Below are 9,322 nucleotides of genomic sequence, written 5' to 3' on the forward strand. Positions count from 1 at the left end.
CCGGCGCCTGCTCGCCGTTGAGCTGCGCGGTCCTGCGGGGCGCCTCCTCGGCGCCGGGGCACAGCGCCCACGCGCTCTCGGCCCGGCCGCCCTGCGCCGCCGGCAGGTACACGGCAGCCACCTCCGTCTTGAAGACGCCGCCGGCGGCAGCGGGGGCTTCTCCGCGGCGCGGCTGCTCCGCATGGAGCAGGGCGGGCGGCTCGGCGGCCCACGAGTGCCACGTGGCGCTGCGCTCCGGCGCCGGCGACACGAAGGCGGCCGTCTGCAGGCTGCCGCCCTGCCTGCCCCGCCGCAGCGCCTCCGCCGAGCCCGAGCCCTCCTTGTCCTTGATGTCCATGAGGAAGCCGTTGTTCTGGCTCTTGAAGGTGTCCACGGCCGAGGCGCTTTTAGAGATATTCCCTTTTTTCCGGTCCAGAGGAAACGTCTGGTAACACTTTTTAAGGTCCGGCGAGGTCTGCACGCCCGTGCTCTTGGTGACGTTGGGTATGGACCGCCGCGCAGGCACCGTCATGTACTTGCGGTAGGCCGTCTTGTAGGAGATGGCCTTCGCTTCCCTCTTGTCGGCCTCCTGGCCCGCCGAGAGCTGCCGGTCCCGCTGCTGCTCGCTCTGCGCCTCGCAGATGTCCTTGAACCTCACCTGGAGGGCCTTGTTGCGCTTCTTGATCTGCCGGTTGGGGTCCAGCGCATATTTCATCTCCAAGGCCAGGGACGCTGCTGGCTCCACCTCGCTTTCCGAGCTGGTGAGTAGGCATTTGCTGGGCTCCTTGCTCACCATGGTGCCTGCGTTCAGAGAAAGACACAGTTCAGAAAAGCCTCTTGTTACAAGGGCAGCACCGGGTTAGCTCAAAGGTGCTGCAGGCCGTGAGGGCGCTGCTGGGCCCGCATGGAAACCTCTGCCTCTCGCAGCGCTCGTGCTGGATTCTCTTAATTAAGCCATAATCCTCCATATTAGACTTCAGTCTTTTGCTAGAAAAATAATGCCTCTTTATTTTGAGATTTATCAAAACCTTCTGCCACCCACAGAGGTTAAATATCGGTAACTCCTGCTTTATAGAAGAAGAAACAGAGAAATTGGATTGTAAGTAGGCTGAGACCTCTGCAGGGGCACAAAGCAAAGATGATACTACTAAAAGGAAACAAAACGTCCCCAAAACAGTAGTTTTTGTGGCAGGTTAGAGCTGCATGCAGGGTTTCTGTAGACCTCCTCCCAGGCCATAGGCAACACGGGACCATGGGGGTCCATCTCCCCAAACGCCTGGTTGATGGTGTTAGTCCAGCACCTTCTGACCCCTCTGGAAGGGAATCTGAGCTGTCAGGAGGCCAGTTGTATAAATTTACTTGACAATTAACAAAATTTTGTGGGGAAAATGATAAAAAGTCTGTCTGTGCAAAGAAAAGCAAAGCATATAGTTCTGATCACCATTAGTTCTCCTTTAGGGCAAGCATTTGACAGTAAGGCTGTGGTATTGTTTTTAACATGGCTCTATAGCTTACAAAGCACATTCCTCCACATAATATACTCTGCATCTTTACATGGAATTTCTTTAATTTGTCATCAGAGGTGTAGGTATTCCTTTTCATAGCTTAACCTACAATCTGGATAAAGCTTAATTACTGGTAGCGAGTGGCTGGTGCTGCTGCGTGCATAAAGATGATGAGCTATGGAAGTTTGTAGCAGAAGTGAACAGTGCGTAAATGAAGCTTCTGCCTTCAGTGCAAACCAGCCCAGCCTTCACGGGAAGCCCAGCCCTTATCAAAGGGGCTCCTTATCCCAAAGGTTCCTAAAGCACTTCAGGAAGAAAAGGAAAGAAAAGCAAAAGGCAAGTGTAGTGATTCACGGGAACGCCTTGCTCTGCTGTTGAAACATAAGCATCTCCTCCAGGATGAAAAGATGCCAACTGTTTAACGCAGCATGTAGCAAAGAAACAACAGCTCTATCTCTGCACGGATCACATGGGATCTGTGGTAGCTGGGCATGGTTAAGACCTTGTTTTTACACCTCGGTTGAACGTTGTCATTTAGTCTCCTCTTGCCCAGATTTCTCTCTAGTGCTGTGGTTTGTGAATTACCAAATTCCTATTGAATCCAAGCAGCCCAAGTGCATTTCCTCTTTGAACGCTGATGTGCTCCCAAGGGGCCTTGGAGTAAAATGCAATAGGAGTATAGAGACTTTCAGGTACTGTAACCAAACTACATCCTTGATAAAAGTATGTTAATCTGTTAAATAATTCTGTTAAAGTCTGAAAATCTTGAAAAGTTCAGTGCAGCAATAGGGTTACGTTCTAAACATCAAGTGCAGTGGCACCAACCCCAGTGAGTGAATTCCTATGGTCACGTTATATTTAGTTTTCAGTTAGGAAAACACCATTGAGAAGCTATCTGCAATGGAAAATCTAAAGCATACAGTGTTCAAACCATTTTCCAGGAGTTAGGAACACACCTGAACGCCCATGGCAGACAACATACCTTTCTTTATTATGTCATGACAAGGTTTCCTGGGAGCAGCGCTCTTCCACACTTAGGGAATAAGTTATCCCACATCCCGCCCGCCGAACTTACTATTCCTCCAGTGTCAAAGCAATCAGCGGGATCCAGGTCTTGGCCTACTGCCTCAGCCTCACCTTGTAATCTTCTTTATATTGCCCTTTATTGTTTGAAATATTCCTTACGTGTCAGCTACAAACGGGCACACAAAAGTTAGATTGTGCCACAACTTCAGTTTCCTGGCTATTTTTCACTCAAAATCCTGCTAGAAAATTCAGCCTGAGAAAGGGTGAACGTTATTATATCTATCTCTGGACAGCACTTTGCAATAAAGGGGAAAAAAGCCCAACACCAGGAAAAGGCAAAACCAATCTCAAAGCAGTGATCCTAGCACTACGGCAGCTCATTTTTTAATACTCAGCTGGTTTGTCCCACCAGTAGACAGCTTTCACAGATGGCAATGGTAAGAAATAGAAATATTTATCCATTTTAATATATAAAGCTGAAAATTCAGGATGCTTTGTGAGATGCTTTGTGAGATATAAACCTGGGGGTCAGTAAGCTTTAAATGTAACCGATGTAACCCGTACTGTGCTAAAACATGATGTCAAAAGCTGTGAGTGAAACCAGAAACTCTGCACTTATATATTTATGAGAGTGTTCCATAATCACAGAATCACAGGATGGTTGAGGTTGGAAGGGACCTCTAAAGATCATCCAGTCCAACCCCGCTTCTGGAGCAGAAAGGCAGCTTCCAAAAACTGCTTTTTACCTCTGAAAGTCCCTCAGTGAAAATGTCTCCTAAAATTCCTCATTGCTCTGCAAGCTCCTGGGCTCGTGACTTTTCTGGCAGTTTTTTACTTGCCAACAGAATCCCTGAGCACGGAGGATTTACTGTGACCTGCTGGCCTGGTGTTTCGTTCCCCACCTCTGGACTGAGGACACCGGCTCAATTTCACATCCCGTCATCTTTGGGAATGCCAGCTCACTGGGCTAGTTTGGAGTGACATAACAGACAAAATTAATTGAGTCTTCAGAACAGATGAAAGCGGGAGCTTTTACAGAATGGAAATAAGATAAATGATGAAGCAAGGTCTGTGATGCAGTTAATTTAAAGTGTCTTTAATAGCCAATAAATTGATTCTTCAGAAATGCTCCCACTTGCACTAGCCTCAGTGATTTAGCTAATCTAGAGGTTTCTGCTCCCAACAGTAGCCTGGACTAATCACTTTCTAGGTATCTGTGACTCCCAGTGATGACTATGATAAGAACTAACCTTTTCTTAAGTCTTACTCAGTTCCTACTCAGTTCCTGGTCTTCCCAAGAAGAACTACAGGTTTTGCCTGCAGTGACTAAGAGCAAACCCTGACTCTCTGGGACCTCATTTGCTAAGCTAAATATTTCAGTGATCACAGAGCTGTTTTTTTTTTTTTTTCATTTTCTACCCTTGATTTGTTTTTCAGCTCGTGGTTGATTAGCCTTAAGCTGTTTTCTCTTATGTTTGAATAGAGAAATAATCTATATAATAATAATAATAATAATAATAATAATAATAATAATAATAATAATAATAATGTGATGCACAGAGAAGCCATAAGTAGTAAATCAGTCTGCAGGGTAGGGCTTGGAAACCATCATCTTTACTATCTCAGGTTCCCATAGCCTGTTTTATACTTACAAGTTTATAGAGCAGCTGCTCACAAGGTTAAAGGTAGTGGATAAAAGATTGCAGTTCCAGGTGTGGGTGAGGGTGCAGGTTGTGATCTGGGTGTTTTCAGGCCAAATGAAGCCTGTACAGGCTGCAGCTGTGACCTCCTCTGCACAAACCAGGATCACAGAGATTTCTAAGTGCCTATTTCTTAGCACTTTAATAAATAAAAATCATGCAAGGGAGTGCAGGTCTTTGGCGTTTGCCACGTAAAGGAAAGGTGGTTAGTGATGTGCAAGGTCCTTTCACAGGAGAAGTCTCCCCTGCCCTGTTTGCTATTTTTACATGTTTAAACCTTACCATAAAGCTCACCAATGCAGGCTTGTTTTCAAAGAACTATTTGGTGCCCATGAGCCTTATTGTAGGTACCCTTGGAAAAGAATAGGCATTTACTGTTAAAAACAAACGTGAAGGAAACTCCAATTTGCCTTCTATAAAGCAGGGGGAAGCCCAGCCTTATGTGGACTCCAAATATACCACAGCACCTGCTCTAGAAATAGCAATCTAAGGGTGATACACACCTAATCTAAAGGTTTTTCTTACTTTGGAGCTAACTAAAATGCTGTTAATACCATCTTGCTATTTTCCCACTTTCAGGTGTTAAATTTCTTTCCTCCGTTTATCTGGAATTATTTTCAGTCTGCCGAGAGGAACCTCATTGTTAGATTGACTGCTGTTAAGCTACAAACTTAACAACCAGCTGGCAGCATCTTAATGGTAGACTGGTTATAAACAGGGTCCAGTAAAGAAAATCAGAATTGGAAAAATTTCCATAATTTTTTCAATTATGGAAAAATAAATATGCTGGGATATAGTCATAGTAATGGTCGTGGTCTAGTTGTGGGCAGAAACTTTTCCTGTGTGATACGAGTATTTTGTGAAGCTTTAATATTAAAATATGAGGATCAGATAGGATCTTCAGATATATTCAAGGGTGCTTCTTTGCCAAACTTGTGTGTTTAAAATAACATCCACCCGTACATGGATGTTAATTCATGGGTGGATTTCTAGTGATGGACAAACCTGCTGTGGCAGACCAGCCTGTCACCCCTGCCTCAGAACTGCTCATATAAAGTGAGAGAGTTAGCAGGTATGGTAAATGTCAAACCAATACTTATTTTAAAAAGTCAGTTCTGAAGCCCTTGGGCACTGAACTTGAGGGTTTCTTTTCTCTGAACTTCCCTGTTTAGTGCCCAGCCGCAGGCCGGTGGCACCTGCAGCGTTTCCACCCGGGCTGGGTCGGCGAGGGCTGACGGACTTGGGGACGGACACGCAGACCCGTGTGTAACCTGAGGCTTTTGCACTTGGGATCTGGGGAATTCACAGTGAGTCTCAAGTTTTGAGTGCAAAAGCTTCAGGTTCCCCTCATCATGGAACTGGGGAGGAATCTGGGGAGCAGGTTCAGAACCAATGGGTAACTCGCATGCAACCAGGTAGTTCCTGGTCACCGAGGGCTTTGCCTCCATTTGGGAAGAACTTTATGGAAAGTACAAGAGGAAAGTGGTGACGTGCAGAGGGCACGGAGAGGTAGAGGAGGTTGCTAACTGTGCTCGTGCACTCGGGAGACAATTTGGAGAAAAGCTTGGAAATAAATAATCTAATGGTAGTATTTCAGGACGGATTATTTTATGCTATGAGTGACTGGGAAGTGTATTAAACTAATTAAATATCCTCTAAGAATATTCATATCCCCATTTGTCAGCCTGAGTTATATACTCTGCTTATCTCCAAGTGTGGGATAGTAGCTGAGAACTCCCGTACTATTAATAAGAATTGCCTGAATAAAGCTCCAGGCACCAGCACTGCCTACTAGTCAGATAATTTGCATCGTTTTTATTGTGGCTTTGTGAGCTTAATACTATCACCAGTGTGAGTGCAGGAACATCATACACTTTCCTTCCACCAACTTGTGCAGCTAAAACTGCCTAAAATGTGCAGATTCCTCCTCAATTTGAGGACTTGGGCCCAGTCTGCGGCGCAGCTCAATGTTATCAGTGTTAACAGACAGTTCAAGCATAATTTCTGCTGAATGATGCTCTCCAGCTTTTGGATGCTTTATCTGCCCGTCTGTCAGCTCCGCAGAGATACTGCTCTATTTTATTTGCTGATGGCCTTGATGCACAAAAACGTACTCGGCTGATTCCTAACTCAGATTTCCTTACTTGTATCTCCTCATTCACTGCCGATTAGGTTTGCAGGAGAAAATAATGAGCGTAATAGCAAAATGGGCACAAGCAACCAGTTACTAGCGATTCGAAGGCAAAATTGGGCTTGCTACAAAGCTCTTTCCTTATTCATTTATAAATGCCCAAGTGTTATTCATTTGGCTTGAATTCTCTCCTTTTTTTAGCTTTTTCTCCCCAGAAGCCGCTAGCCAGGCACAAAGCTCTGCTCACACTGCTCATCTTCTTGCTGGGGCTCAGGGCACACCTGCTAGAGCAGGTTTGTACCGAGCAGCTTCATGCATTTCACAGGACTCACCAAACACCAGCAGGAGTTGGGCATCCTCATTGCTTGCATCCCTGGATGCACCCATTTGGCTCATCTCCTTCCAAGCTGGGCCTAACTATAAATGCACAATTTTCCAAGCAAGCAGAAAACATACTTGTTTTTTTTTTTCCAAAAAAAATCAAACAAAAGCTTTTTTTGCTTTAAGTTCTACAGTTATGGCTTGTTCCAGGCTGTGCCTTGTACAGTGCAGCTCCTGTCTAAGTGGCTGCATTTTTCCTGAAGGTTAAAAGAAAATGAAGAGGTGAGGAGGGACTGGCATAAAGCAAGTGAGGAGAAAGAAAGGAAACATCTAAATCCTGCTTTGTTATTTGTGACACATCTTCTTCGTTTAGGCCACAGAAGAATGATCTTCCTTTACACGGTTTTTAAGAGCTTAATTTCCTAAGTGTACTGGCATTACTTAAGAGCATATTTCTGCAAACAGGGAGACACAAAAACAGGACGAACCATTCGCTTCCCTTCTGAAAAGAACAGTTAGGGCTGAGATTTTATCAGCATTATTCCAGTGCAAATAATAACGAATTCCTGTACTAGATAAAATGGAAAAAAAATAGTAAATACAGATGGAGGAAAATGTCTTTAGATGACTGAAAAAGAAGCCAACGGCCTCTCTGGAGATGGAGGGAAGTTCAGGGTGCAGCCGCCAGCTGAAGTGTTTTCTCCTGCGCCCTGGCTGGTTGCTCCACTCTGCTCTCCTGGACATGAAGGGCACGGGGACTATTCTGGCTCCTTTTGCTCCTTAAGGTTCAAGTAGTGTTAACTGACTAGTCACAGTCTGTTGAAATTTCAGATTAACACTGAGAACCCTCTTCAAGTAGAAATTTCCTTACGAAATCGTCCACCTTTGCCGTCCAGGTGATTTTCTAGGCGTCCTTGACCACGTTGCTGGCTGGGCTAGTAGCAGCTGTACGTGACTGGTCTGTCTCATGTAGTAGCTACAGGATCTTGTGTATTTGGCCCTGGGGATGCAGAGCTCATGAGATGTTTGACTTTTCTTGTATTGCTTTTAATGGGCTGAGTTTGGGGCCAAATGCTCTGAGGCAGCAGTGAGAGTTGGCAGCCGGCAGCCCTGGCCGGCGCGTCCCTGGGCGAGCAGGTCCCGTCGCGCAGCGATGCCTTTAGCAGCCCTGACTTTCTCCCACGTATCGCAGTGCTTGGGGCTCCCCACGCTCGTAAATCCAGCTCTACTTCATCCGCAGGGTCACACGGACGTCGCAGCAGGTATCCTGGTACTCAGAGTGTTGCGGGGTCAGTGTATTCCCTGCCTGGACGCGGGAGCCTTGGCTGCAGCCGGAGCCGCTGTGGTTGCAGGCCGCGCTGCTCGTGGCCAGGAGGCTGTAGGCAGCACGGGCTGCGCCTACGGGGGCACCTGCACCAGCCCCGTCACTGCTCACGGCATTTGGCCGTGCAGCAGGAGCAAGCTGCAATTTTTAAAAAGTCAAACACGGCCCTGCTGCTGGACTCAGCACCCTGAGATCCCTCCTTCAGATATCCATGCTCTCGCCTTTCCCTAAAGCACGTACAGTTGGGAAACGGAGCACCCTGAGATACAGATGAGCAGTGATGCTCTGCAATAGGTCTGTGCTTGCGTGTTTTTCACATCTCACACAGACTTCCAGGCAGTTCTGGAAACGGGGGCTGTGGGGAGCGCTCGGCGGCCCTCCGGAGCGGGCACGTTCGGCAGCTCGGGCACGCGCCGCTCCCGCGCTGCCGCCGGCGGCCTCGGGGCCCCGCGCCCGGCCCTGCCCGCCGGCCTCTCCGGCGGCTCCGCGCAGCGCCCGCTGCCTTCCCGCAGCGTCCGGCCCCGGCCGAGCAGCCGCCCGGAGCGGCCCCTCCAGCAGCAGCCTTCCCACCAAGGGCATCGCCACGTCCTCGGCCACAGGGGACAAGATAATCCTATTGCAAGTCAGCCCTTGCCAGCGGACGAGGGCGAAACGCTTTCAATGCACCTTCAACTCCTGTGCGGTAATTTTATTTTACAGCTGTTCAGTGTGACTATTTGGATGAGCAACATAAATCAGATATATTTTATTGCAATCGCTTGATACAAATGCCGTCCCCAGCTCACATAAGCCTGCAGACGATACATCAGTAACCTCTGAGCACCGAAATGTTTTCACGCATCCGCTTGCTGCTAGTTAGAGCGCTGGGGGATACTGCAACTTCTAACTTCACGCTGCTGTTTGCACCTGAGGAGAGCGATATTGTGGTAGCCCAGACAGACAGACAGCGGCAGCCTGCCCCATTCCGGGCAGCCCAGCCCTCGGAGCACGCGGATGCACCGCTTATTCCTTCTGCTCCTCATTTTTACTATAAATCTGCCTGCTTGGAATTTACCCTGCTGAATTGTGAGCGTGTGCCGTGCCGCTGGGGCTGGTTCGGCGCCATGTGCTTATTCTGGGTTTTCAGCTGGTAGTTGTTGAGCTCGCAGCCCCATTTCCACCCTGATGCATCGCGGGGGGACCCGGCAGCGCCGCGCGGGGGGAGCCCGCGCTCGCCGCGCACCGCGCGCCCGTCACCGCGCCGGCCTTCGCCCCTGCTCGGGGCTGCGGATCCGCGGGGCAGCGCCGCGCTGCCCGGAGCGCCGCTCTTGCAAACTTGCTGCGCACAAGGTCACCC

The 9,322-nt window shown here is 48.3% G+C and overlaps 2 protein-coding genes across 2 annotated transcripts in view; one reads left to right on the forward strand and one right to left on the reverse strand.

Annotated features, from left to right (window-relative positions):
- INSYN2 (inhibitory synaptic factor 2A) overlaps nt 1-800 on the reverse strand; it is an 18,363-nt gene extending 17,563 nt beyond the window's left edge. Inside the window, exon 1 of the mRNA XM_026042440.1 lies at nt 3-800. Within this exon, the coding sequence (XP_025898225.1) occupies nt 3-775 (773 nt within the window). The 5' untranslated portion in view covers nt 776-800. The remainder of the gene's footprint in view (nt 1-2) is intronic.
- The window catches only part of DOCK1 (dedicator of cytokinesis 1), a 201,858-nt gene that overhangs the window by 95,150 nt on the left and 97,386 nt on the right, over nt 1-9,322 (forward strand). The gene's annotated exons all lie outside the window — the stretch shown is intronic.

Source organism: Nothoprocta perdicaria, unplaced genomic scaffold, assembly GCF_003342845.1.
Source record: "Nothoprocta perdicaria isolate Ctin4 unplaced genomic scaffold, notPer1 scaffold_301, whole genome shotgun sequence".
In the NCBI taxonomy this organism is placed as follows: Eukaryota; Metazoa; Chordata; class Aves; order Tinamiformes; family Tinamidae; genus Nothoprocta; species Nothoprocta perdicaria.